The 13,709-nt window shown below is 33.1% G+C and overlaps 1 protein-coding gene across 1 annotated transcript in view; it reads right to left on the reverse strand.

The window, feature by feature from the left end:
• KIF6 (kinesin family member 6) overlaps window positions 1–13,709 on the reverse strand; it is a 179,891-nt gene that overhangs the window by 107,868 nt on the left and 58,314 nt on the right. Inside the window, exons 9-10 of the mRNA XM_076335557.1 lie at window positions 13,205–13,291; window positions 8,922–9,025 (exon numbers count right to left, since the gene is read on the reverse strand). Of these exons, the coding sequence (XP_076191672.1) occupies window positions 8,922–9,025; window positions 13,205–13,291 (191 nt within the window). The remainder of the gene's footprint in view (window positions 1–8,921; window positions 9,026–13,204; window positions 13,292–13,709) is intronic.

Genomic DNA, 13,709 nt, shown 5'->3' on the forward strand with positions numbered 1-13,709 from the left:
TGTATAATTCCCTCAGTAGATATTTGTAAGAATAGTTTTATTAACATAGCCCTGGAATAGGCTGCATTGATTTGGTGCAATCTTAGAGCAGGGAAGTAAGAGCAGTAAGTCGTAGAGTGTCTTCTGTTTCTGCAGTCTGGGAGATTTTTACACTTTTTTTCACTTTAAATATCTATAGAGTGCTCTAACAACTGAAAAAATCTATTACAGGACAATAAAGACAGAGATCCCCTTTCTGCTACTGATTGCAACAGAACGAAAAAGTCTAAACATAATACACTTCATACTGAAGTGTTTACATGTGTATGTACAAGGAAGTTGAGCAATAATAAAGTTGCATACTACAAATTCGCTGTGAGGTTCAGTTTCATCCCATAAACTGAAAATGCATTCTAAGCCAGTCTGCAAATAATGGCATTGAATTATACTCGCAACTGTGTTTTAAGAAACAAAATTATGGGTAAAACTAAATTAATTGCTGCAAGTGGCAGAACTTCTGCTTTTTAGATTTTTTTTTTTTAAGAAATCTTCTGAAACTGAAGGCGGGATTCTGAGGCATCACTTGCTTCTCAGGGGTCATTCTCAATGGCATAGTCAATCGGACAGATGGAAACTGAACTATCACTTCTGTCAGACATTCCTCCAGCTAGCCACTACAAAATAACTGTGAGAGAAGAAAAAAAAAAAACAAAAAAAACCCAAACACAATTTTCTCGATGAGGTAAAGTGAAACAGTAGGTCTGCATGAACTTGGATAAAATATGGAAATCTTTATTTTATTGCAGTCCTCCTCCCAAATTATGTATTTTTTTTAAAAAAGCAAGCAACTTTGGGGATAATTTTCTAGTATTTTCAATTTCTTGTTTTCATAGTAGATTATTCAAAGACAAAAAAAAAGTCCAGAAATGATAGGACTGTTTCATATAGCCAGGCAATAGAAAACTGAATGAGAATAAGGAAATGTAAACCCTAATACTGTTTTTTTTTTAAATCCATGGACATTTCACTTCCTTTGTTTGTACCTCAATTTGTGCACCCATGAAATAGGCAACTATACCAAGTTATCGAAGATATTCACAGAATATTAGATTATGTGAACTATGTAGATACTCTAGAAATCATGCACAAGTCCAGAATTTTTAATCCAATGACATTATATATACTGGGATTGATCCTGCAAGACCTTAACTTAAACTCCTTAAAAGCCTAAGATAATGAGTTGGAAAGCCTCAGAAACACCATTGGAAATCAGCTGAAAGCAAAGTACTACAAATCTAAATTGTTCTTGAAAACAAATGCTTCAGATTTTCAAAATGTTACTACTGCTGTAATTTGAAGCTCTTAAAGATGACTTTGGAGCTTTCTATTATATATTAAAGTTTGGAAAACTTCTGGCCTTTGAGTTGGTATAATGAAGTGAATCCTATGGTACTTCCACAAGCAAATATTATGACGTTTAAACCTTCAAGTCTCTCTAAGGCCTGCATAGATAGCAATTCTCTTAAATGGTGAAAATAAAGCTTGTGAGTAAGAGTTGAATAATGTTATCATCACAGTAATGTTCCTGAAGAGGAAGTCATGATATCTCACAAAACAACCCAAAACCAAAGAGCCACAGACATAGTAAAAATTTTAAGTTCTCATATTTAGAAATGTAAAAAGAACAGATAAAAATAGAAAACACAGCAATATGACAAATGATTTACATGCATGTAGATAAACTGATTTTCATAAATATTGAATGTTGGCTGGTATTTATTGGTCTAATATGTTTGTTAGACCAAATGGTCTTTCCTAACTTTCTATTCCTAATTATCTAATATTTTCAGCTGGGGCCAAGCGCTTATAAAATAACCGATAACAGAGCTAAAGCACACTCTTCCCTATTGATAATGAGTAGGAACAAATAGATTTTTGAATACCACATGCATTTTGTTAATACTATAGGCAACAATTAGGATTTATATGCTGCCTCTTTATATAGCCAATAGGCTGGCATCCAAAGAAATTACCTAAATTCAAGCTGGCATAGAACATTTGGATTTTTTTTCAGTTGTATCAAGTTCAGTTATTTGAGGGTAAAAATTTTGAAAATAGGGCTTCTAATTTTGTAAAGCAATCAAACAAACAGTATCATACACACAGATGAATGATTACCATTAAACACTTGCACTGCACAGTAGAAAAGCATACACCTCCTATTACAGATATAATCTACTTTTTTTTTTTATTAGACATATGGGCAAAGCCATTTTTGCTACTCCTTTATGTGAGGAGATTCTTCTGAATTAGATGGCTACAATGTGGCAAACAGATGTAAAGAGTTTCTACACAGTTGAAAGTCATTCATTCCAATGATGAAATGCACACAGATCTAAATCTTTGTATCAGTAAGTCAAGGGGAGATTTGGCACGGACTATAAAAAGACCAAGACTGGCTTATACAGGGAAAAAAAAAATGCCTACACTATTACTACACATACAAAGTTTTTGCAGAAAAGAAGACATGTCAAGTAGCTTGCAGAGTAGATGATTTCCTTCTTTAACAGCACTTTATAATTACAAACCAAAAGCACGTACATAAAGAAATGCTACTCACTGGCAGCTAATATTTGTAGTCATACTCTAATCACTAGAGTATATCTAAAAGTAGCAAGAGAAAACTAAACTTCAGTTTATCAAAATTTGAAAAATATAAATATCTCTAAGAAGAAGGTAGCAAGAACTTGAAATAAAAAGGAAGAACATAGGACAAGCAAAAAACTACTCAAGGAAGTCAAAAGGATTCATGGATGAACACCAAGACATTCTTACAGCAGAGAAGAGAGAGGTAGTTTTGAAAAAAATGTGTAAAGTGTCACTTACAGGTTATTAATTAGATGTAAAAGCTCAGAAGAAAAAGGTTTTCAAAAAGTATTTAAAGTGCCAAAAGATGCAAACAGGTATTTAGTGGTACTTTCAGAAGCAACTCAGCTGACCAAGCATTCAGTGAATTTCAGTGATGATCAGACTGCTATGATCAGTCACTTTTGAACATACATATTTGGAAATTGGCTCCAAGATTTTTTCAAACTTCTAAATAATCAAATTCAGCTATGCTATCTTTTCTCCATACATCTCACTAATACGAGTTATACTACATTCCATTATCTTTCTTGAAACCATGTGACATTAGACAACTGCTATACTTTTGAACATTAGAAAACAGGGCAGAGTACGTAGTCTCCTTTTTTTTTTTTTCCCCCCATGGTAAAACAAACTTGCTAATCTTTGAAAAGAACTTTAAATTATCTCTCAATAGTTTCAATACAAAAGGTGATCAGTTTAAATTATAGAAGAATTTTTTTCTACTTCTTAGGTCAGTGACCTTGCAACAAAATAGCAAGCTCAAAGAAAAATATTTACACTTACTTTAAGCATCCAGCTTAGGTACCTGCACTAGGAATCTGAACTTCCTGTGCTGTCACTAAAGATTTTAGAACATGTAAGAGAAAAATGCCCTCTAGAGAAAGACATTGATTTAATAGCATTCTAAATCAGGCATCTAAGCTAGATGTCAATGTGAGATGTTTTAAGACTACTTTATAGTTAAGGTAGCTTCTCTTCTCTTGACCGTTGCCTACACAGCTTATGTCAGTCAGTCTGCTAACTTCTACACAAAGCCACTGTCTGCAGAGCTGTGTTGACATAAGGCTAGGTAATATGCTTCTATTTCTTCCACCTTGCAACTGAAATTGAACACTGACATCAGCAAATAAGAACATTTGCTCTGCTTTGTAAATGAAACCACTTGTTCAACAGCTTCAGTATGAGTAACTGTTAAAGCTCTATATTGTACAACAGAGCAATATTGTTAATACCATGATAGCATACAGATGTCACAATGTTGAAACAGAAAAATGAAAGACAGAAAGAAGTAATGAGAAATCCAGGACTTGAGTAAGATGAACAATGTATGACTGTTGAAGTAAAAAAATAGAAGCATCTGTAATAACATATGTATCTGAAAGAAATAAGGTAAAGTTATTAATAAATTAAAGTGCTAAGCCAGTACTTCCGGTCCTGTTCCTAGAGAATTCCAACTGGCAAAGGCTCTGGAAGTGTGGGTGCTCTGGAACACAGGTCCTTGATTTGAAATCCTGACTTTCTGGGCACACATTGTAAATTGCTAGTGAGCTCATTTATTAAAAAAAAAAAAAAAAAAAAAAATCCCAAATGATTCAAACTAAAAGGACCCTCCATTTTACTTTTGGCATGCTTCTCACAAAAAAAAAAAAAAAAAAAAAAAAAAAAATCCCTTGACCGTCATTTAATTCTATTCTAAAGCATAATACAGAAGCCTGTGAGAGTACAATTTACTTCTATTTGGGATGTATGATGTTATTTTCTATGTTTTTTAAAAATAGTCCAAAGTGTTCCTTTTTTTTTTTCCCCCTCTAAACAAGAAATTAATTCTCCAGCTCGAAGAAATATTTAGAGATCAGCCCTTTACAGCTGAGGAAGTAGACGGTAATATCCAAAGCAAGCAATGCAGATTTTGGAAGCATTTTATGAATTATGTTCTGAACCACTTATGTAGTCTAGCTGAATATTTTATGCTGTGCTTTTTAAATAAACAAAATGAGAGCAGCAGAATTCATGTATGTTTAACATCTATGAGAATAAAATAATAAAATAAAAAATATGACATAGTAATGTAAATGCTTACCATTTAACACAGAATTCTGAAGTAAGAATTCCGGGCATCTGTAGCTTTATTCACAGGACTGATAAGTTGTGTTGTATTATAATTCAGCATTCACAAGAAAAGTCAAGAGCATTTGTTTTCCATTTTGTTTTAAACTTAGTGAATGACAATGTGACACTGTAGTGGTTATGAGGAAAGCCTATTTGACAGATGGTTTTTTCCTTCCATTAAATGAATAATTAAAAAAAAAATAATCCCTGAAGACACTTCTTTGATTTAAGTGAGAAAAAAACAATGAAGAATGAACTACAACTTATTCATATACTAACTTCAAATATTTAGCAATTTTAACTGCATTGAGTAGCCCACTGATTTCATCTGGAATGCCCTAAAAGTAAACAAGTGGAATGAAGCTCATAATTGTAAAAAATGTTTAGCATTTCTTGACTTAGTAAGTCAAGAAACATACAAAATATCATTTTAACATAATATTAATACTTATTTCCAGGGCAATCACTAACACTTATTTCCTGCAACATATGTAGAGAGCAAAACACCTATGCATTACCATAACCATTTTATGAGACTAAAAAAAATATTGGATCTACACATATACCACTGGACCCAGTTTCATTTCAGCATCCATCTTCTACTGAAAAGTGCCTGAGATAAAGACATGCAGAGGCAACAAAATAAATATGTACTTAGTCCATGGAGTTTTTCATTGACGTGTTTTGTACCTTTGATCATCTGTGTTCAGAATGAAAGAATAAATAAAAAAATGGGCACAGAATGCTTTCAGAAGATTAATTTTGCTCTGACCTCCCTTGAAATATGTATGATGAATCAGAATAAGAAGAATTAAAACACATCCATTTTTGATGAGACTATATTTAGTAACACTTCTCCTTACTAGTTAATTACCTTATTTGTAATAAAATGAATCACAATAAGACTTTTGTTAAAGTTTAAGAATTTTGAAAAGAACTATGTAAACTTGGATTATTTATATATATATACACACATACATATACATGTCGAGATACAGTTTATTTAAGTTTAAACAGAAGATATCCTAACTAAGCAGAAATGTCTAAATACTGTTTGAAATCCATAATGACCCTAATTATAATTTCCTCTCTGGGCATATTAAAAAGCATCAATAAAAAAAAAAAACCCTCTGGAATCCCCTACAGTACCACTCCCCTAAGAACCATTCTTGGGTGGTGACTCCAAATAAAGTGCAACACAGTATGTTGCATTATCACCTATACCATGTTTCTTTTCCTGTTCTGTCTGTCATAACAATCTGATCCATATGTCTCCTGATAAGTAATATTATTTAGGTTTCATTATAGATGCAAAACTAGATGCAAACCTCAACATAGACTTTTTCCAGTAATAGTAAATCATGATTTTACCAGCCCTCATCCAGGTCAATACGTCTGTTTGGACTACTCACTTGTATACTTATTCTTTAATGTGAACAGACTCTCCAGATAATGAGTAGCTCCAAACTCAGATGGTCAGTCTCAGTAAACAGAATTGTCATAAAGATTTGCTGTGTTATGCATTGACAGACTCTAACTGGAGACAGAACACTTAGATGCTATCTGTTGATTTTTGTAAATGCTCAGGTTATTTACAGACAGGAGGCTCAGACAGATGTAAACCAGCATGGTCACAAGTATTATCGCCATACGAAAGCAAGCTCAAAATGTATATGTGTTCAAAACCACGGAAAGTTATTTTCATTGAAGTAGTGGCTTTTTATACTATCATTTAATTACACTTTCATTTGGGTGTTTAGTCCACATCAGTTGTTAACCTGTGAACACTCTGCTTGCAAGAACACATACAAATGCAAAACTCATAAAACCTGACATTTGATATTTTCCCCCACTTGAACTGTTTAAAAAAAGATTGACTTATCTTTCAACATTCCATTCAACTACAGCATATAGTATTAATAAGCCAGTCTGACTCATTTATATGATGGTTATTGTCTAGTAGTATCTTCTGCTCTCTGCTTGAAACTATGCTACCCATAAAAAGCTCTGTATATCCAATTCTTTTTTCCATTTTAAGTCTATATTAAAAATAATGGTCTTTGAACAAGGCCATTATATGGCATTTATGACTGACGAGGTTGTTTGAGGTCCTTCTTGTTTATTATTGATCCTCTGAAAAAGTATCTCAGTCAGCAGTACTTAAGGTTTGTTCTGTATTTTAGTTGCAGAGCATTTGTTCCAAGAAAGAACTTATTTCTGAAACAATGAACACATGTGCTACATGAGCCTGAGTAAACATAAATAAATGATAAATTTAAAAAAAACTTAAAATTTTGTGTTGTCTTAATATAGCTGAGGTCCTTGAAAGTTATTTCTCCTGTGTCTTATTACAGGCAGAAACTCATTAAAGTCTCCTCCCTGCTTCTTTCTGGAGGAATGGGATGTAAAATTCCTTGCTATCATCTCAGAAGCAACCTTTTCTGACATGGTAATGCCCTATATATTGTGCTATATAGATAAAAAGTAAAAACATACAACTGATACACTTTTTTGTCACACATTTCTGAAACAAGGGTCCCAGATGTACGCTATAATGCAACTGTATGCAGATGGTACATTCCTAGTTTTCCTTTGCATATTCATATTAAAAACTTTCATCAACTGTGAACCCATTCCCATTTATAAGACTGCCATTTTCATGGCAAAAGTCAGGTAGGAAATCTTAGGAAGTAAGATTCATGGGTGTGGCCTAAAAAACCCAAATGATTTCCAAAAACCCAGTTTCCCTATACAAACTAAACAGCAAACAAGACCATTGTGGAAAATTCATGTGACAGATTTTTACAATAATGTTAGGAAAGTACATCTTTAAATTAATATATAGATTATTTAAGTATATCTGAATAAAGTCACTGAGAGTCACTCACCTTCTGAAGGACTAGTTCTGTCAGGTTAAAAAGAAACTAACTAATAAGGGCATTTAATTTTGCATGTAAAGAAAAAGAAAGATACTTCTCTGTTCTTGTTTCTTTCATTTTCTTTCTGTGGCTTGATTTTGTCACATCCAGTGCTACCCTGTAACGTTCTTGGTGCATTTGACTCCCATACTTTTGGGCAGAAGGATAAATAAATATTAACCCAATAGGAACTGAGGAGACATTTCTGGTTAGAAGATTATACTGGTAACTGCCTACGTTGAAAATTACTCAGATTAACGGTGTAAAAGAAATATATACCTAATGCTACCTAGCTCCTCATCCTTGATACGGATGTCATCTAATTCTGAATTAAAACAAAACAAAACAAAACAAGAATTAAGAGTGACAACAATCTACATGAGAAACTCAAGGTTCAAGGGAGCAGCTTGTCCTCATGTCTCCAGAATCTCCTGGATGTCAGGGGAAATTGTTAGCACTGGTAGTTTTCTTCTGGACCAGTTCAAAGAGAAATTAAAATAAGACTAAAAATTATCACAGCTTCAACTTAGTTACCATTAATATACTAACCAAACAAAATCTCTAGGCACATACTACTTTCTTTAAACAGATGCGGCACAGAGATTAAATAGGTCCATGCTACAGAATCAATTAATTTTTCAAAACTGGGAATTGAATTCAGTTATTGTGAACATTTAGACCTAAGTAAATATTTCTACATTATACATAGAAAGTTCTTACATGCTGTACCGATCTGTTACAAAAAGCTGTAAGATGTTAAACACTTATGTGAATTAATCATGCATTTTCAATAGCATGCTCTGTAAAATGTTTGAGTATTTGGCTTTTAAGACATTGATTAATTGTGTATCAGAAATGCAAGATTTCTCTTAGCCTATGTCAAACTAACAGTGCAGCAGGACACTTCTCAGCACAAAGAATATTTCTTGAATTCTACTCAGATCGTATATCCAGTTTTGAGAGAGACTGGTTTTTTATTCTGCACTATTATACAACACTTCTTTTTGCCTGGCATCTGACAGGCATTCCCATCCTTTGCGTTTACTTTGCTTCACTTCCTCAAAGCTGAGGCTGCAAAAACACAGCCAGCAGCCTCATGCAGCTTTTCATGGAAAACTGCCGTTCTAACCTGGCACCTAACTTCACTTTAATATTCACTCAGAGAAGTTTACAACTCTGAGATGAACTTAAATATTTATGCCAACAAAGAAACTGATGAAAGGTATCACCACAAAAGAAGAAAATGAAAACAATGTAAGCCATTACTGAAGTAGCTCGTCTTGTGAAAGCTCTGACGTTCTTTCCTTGCCAGTCACCAGCGCCAGCTCATCCTTCAACTCCTGGATCTCCTTTTTCAGCTGGACAATCATCTACAAACAGCAAGGCATAAACCAAGCATCACCTACAAATTAATAGCTAGTTTTTGATTTTTGCACTAGAAGGCTGAGTTTAGGGAAATAGTATACTTTGGTTTTCTCTTTTTTTAAACAACATCTCTTTCTAAAAAACAGTCCAAATGCCTTAAATACACCAAGCACTTTTTTTCCTTTTCCGTTTATAAAAACAACAAAAGTCTTCCAAACTCAGTAAATTCTATGTGTTGCAAGACATGGCTGTACAGAAAGAGTTCAAAAGATTATTTGCAAAAGAGAAAAATAATTTGCCATAGGACTAAAAAGAGCTTTCTGACTCATAAGTTTTGCCTGGTAGCAATGAAAACACATTTAAAATAGAACTGGTGTCTTTGTTATAGAAAGGACAACTACACACCAAAAGTGATCTTTTTACCTTCCATTTAGAAACAGAAATTCCAAAACAATATCTTAGTATTTTAATCTTTTCTTTTTCCTCATGTAACATTCCACTCTTATTAGATTTATAGCATACTATAATTGTAGGATGTATCAGTTGCTAAAAACAAATGAATAGTACAAATTGACATAATGAAATTAAATTGCATTAATGAATAGTAATGATTGAGAAAGTTTTTTAGATTTTGTTTTCTCTTGTCCTTGAAGTTCAAAGGCAATAGGAGATTCTTGTCAGGTTTTCTGCTGTTTTTCTTTTTTATTATTATTTTATATATTTTTCTTTCCAAACAATTTCTAACAGTTTAATAATCTAACTAGATTTTTAAATTCTAATAGCTCATTTTTGGAGCCTGTACTTCTGGAAAAAATGTCTGTATAAAACCATATTTTACAAATCATTAGCCTCCCACGGCCAAATTCTACAAAGCAGGCACAATATGCAAATCCCTAAGTCTAAACCATGAATGAGCAAGTTCTTGGATACTTTATGATTGATCATTCTAATGATGCATTGCCTTATAATGGCTCAAATGTATCAGGAGTCCAATGATAATTTTAGATGGATATGAGGACACTGATTCCATGTGCAAAGAAAGTTACCAAGAGGAGAATGTTTTCAGGGAAAAATGAATCATTCTTGATTGCATGCACTTTCTAGAAATAAGATTGTTGAAATTGATGACACATTTTCACTGGATGTTAAAATTCGTTCAAACATTTGTACTTCTCTTAATGTTTAAATTTAACGATGACTTCCTAAACTTTGAACGGGTATTTTTACTTTAAAAATCAAAATATTCTAAACATATATATGATTATTTCTTTTAACTGTGAACTTACCGGTAACACATTTGTTACTCTAAAGTATGAAAGGCTAACTTACAATATTTTATTTAAGAATCTATTAAGGTGGTGAACTGTCAATTACAGATGTTACAAGAGTGCTTCAAGAACATTGCAGGCCAAACATTTTAACCTGATTTTAGGCTGCCTCACTCTGGTGCCACACTGTGATGTAGTCTGTATCAATTACCGAGTCAATAAAGTAAAATTTGGGGCTGGAGTATAAAAAGGCAGAAAGCTGCAACTGACAGTACCATTCCTGTTCAATGTTCAAATTTGTTAGCTTGATTAACGTCAATCTGACAACAGCAGAAATATCATGGATATTTCAGGATATGGATAAAAGATTGATTTTCAAGTATTAAGACAAACAAAAATTTACGGAAGCATAATATTTTCATTTTTATTTTTAAATGAATGCCAGAGGAGATTAGATTTAATTCAGGCTCAACAGTTTCATTTTCAGTTTAAAAACCAAATCCTTTGGTCATGAGTGAGAGAGGTTCAGAGCTTAGTTGCTTAAAAAGTACAATGGGTACAAGTTCATCTTCTTAGTAAGATACACAGTCAGGAAGTCTCCATTATGAAGAATAAAGTTTACACAACAGTCAGACTTAACTCAGATCTATCAAAAGGTATTATGCACTCCCTTTATAAAGCATGCATTCAATTTACAGATGATAAATACTGCAAATAAATGGCATTTTATTTTATGAAAAAACATCATAAGTCCAGCACTTTACTGAATAATCATGTTGCACCCTAGGAATGTACGTTAAGTAGTTAAGATGGGCAACAGATTCCACAATGAGCACAGAGCCATATAAAGTCTAGGTACCTGTGTTCCCCTGCCTTTTCCACAAGAGGGGATAGTTTTCTAACTCTCATGAGTCCACTTTCGCTTTACTTGCTAAATGATCCTGCAGAGCGAGACATACCAAACTCATGGAGTATAGCTCCACAGGATGTAGTAAATGTTCAGGAGCCTGCATGTGTTCCACCTCAATGAAAGGCTTCTGTGGCCATGGAAGAAATGTTTTGCATGATTTGCTACTATAAAGCCTATATAGGAAAGAAAAAAAACCAGGACAGACAGACAGAAATGAAGAAGTTGTTCAGTGTTTACCAGGGGTTTTTGTTTGTTTATTTTTTGGCCGCTCTTTTTTTCTTTTTTTGTGATGCTGTTACTGTTAGAAATTGTTTGGAAAGAAAAATATATAAAATAATAATAAAAAAAGAAAACTAGCAGAAAACCTGACAAGAATCTCCTATTCCCTTTGAACTTCAAGGACAAGAGAAAATAAAAGCACAATCATTAACAGTAACTGAAATATGTCAATTACCATCAAGTAACAATGAATGAAATAATCAACCATCTAATCACCCGATTTTTAGAAAACAAATGCTTCTTATGTTATATAATCTAGCTTTCTGCAGTCTAGCATTCAAGAGGAAAGCATTTCCTAACCAGTTCAGAAGGTCATATGAGAACAAAATACATAAAACTGGTAAGTACAAATTAGTCATGAGAAATTTAGAAATACAGTAATACTTTTGCCCATTAAAAAGAATGATTATGTGATTATTATATCATACAAATGTACAGGACCACTGAAATTAGAATATTTCATTCAGTTTTTATATTCTTTAGAGGTGAAAATCTACAGTTCAAACTTATAATTGTTGTTAAAAACTATGTTTTAAATATTGTCTGTTAATATATAAACAGAATAATATAATAGCTTAACCTGAACTTATTTTTTATCTGATGTCTCTGTCACAGAGACAGAGGGTATGCTGAAATGCATCCATAGTTGTTTCTTCGTTATATCCATGTATGCAGCTTTGGCATGACCAGTGTAACCTCAGTCAAACATTCCCCATATCAGAAAACATCTTTGACATAAAACATGTAACCCGGCTGATCCAGTAGCTATCATTATCTGCAATACTATGTTGAATTAATCAATCCTTAATAGGTGTACTTAATATTTACAAAGGAAATAAATTTTCCAGGTAATGCAGAAAATTACATTAAATAAATTAACAAAGGCCTCTTAATATAGTAGAACTTATATTACAGAGCACATCTTCAAACAAATCTGGTATGTAACAAGCTAGACGCATATAAAATCTTTCAAAGGAAAGACTAACCAAATACTAAAAAAAAAAAAAAGTACATTTTTGTTATGCACATTAAAAGAAGAAACTTATTTGCTTTATGTGGCAATGCTTTGTGCTTTACCAAGTGGATTATTACCTCTATCCTTCTCTGTACTTCCTAAATCCCTGATCCATTCTGCAGAGTTCCTCTGCTGCTCTTTGGGATGTGAACATCAGTCTAATGCTTTAGTGTGGAAATCCTATGTCTACATCTCATTTACTTGTCTTCCTTTTTTCCTAATGGTAACTTTTCAGAGTTCTTTCTTCCTAGCTAAAATGTTCCTTGGACCAATCTCAAGGAAGGACTGTATCTGTATGTTTCTTAGCTTTTTAATACACAAACTGTTTCAGTGCAGCAAGCATGCCTTCATCAAGTGACTAGTAATCTTAGATTTTTTAAGAGTTTTAGGGACATCCAATTATCTGTGACCACGATTTAGAAACTAACACCCTAAAAGAAGCAACAGGAAGACTATAATGAAAGTGACCATTGCTCCTCAGATGCCTTAAGAGCTGAGAAAACCTTTAGGGGTTTTATAAAAGTCTGTTTAATTATAATTATGTCCAAAAGAAAAAAAATGAAGATAGTTATTTTACAGAAAAAATTGGAACTTGCATCTAAAAACAATTTAATGGCATGATTCAGTATAAAATCCTCAACATCCATTTGACTGCTATTGATTATTAAAACTTAAAACAATCTCCTTCCCTCTGCCCCCAGTCAACTCTCACCAATTTGGGGTCAATTTCTTCATTAAGAATTGCTTCATTCTTAATAAGAGCAACGCGCTGTGCAAATCTGCAGGTTGATAGAGATTCCTGGAAGAAAAAAAAAAAAGCGAGAAAAAAGAAAAATTTCAGTTAGCTTTGCACCAGGTAAGTAGAACAGACTGCTAATGAAGTCATCGAACTAAGTTTCTGGGTTTTGTATATTTTACAGAACTAATCTACCATTTCATGTTCCAAAACAATATTCAAGGGAAATTAGGTTAGCATATTAATGTCAGTGACATATAATACTGTCAAATCATAGTACATATTTTATTGACCTAGTCAATCCCCTGATCAACTGTGTTTCAAATGAGTCCCCAGCTGGCACTAAAGGATAAGAAAGCCATAGTATTCAGAGGTAAAAACTTCTGAATGATGAGAAAAAGAGAAAATTAACTAAAACCAATTTTTTTGGTGAAAATGGGACTAGAGAAGCATATATAAAAGAAGCTGGGAAAAGAGAGGA

This window comes from Aptenodytes patagonicus, chromosome 3, assembly GCF_965638725.1.
Source record: "Aptenodytes patagonicus chromosome 3, bAptPat1.pri.cur, whole genome shotgun sequence".
Classification (NCBI taxonomy): domain Eukaryota; kingdom Metazoa; phylum Chordata; class Aves; order Sphenisciformes; family Spheniscidae; genus Aptenodytes; species Aptenodytes patagonicus.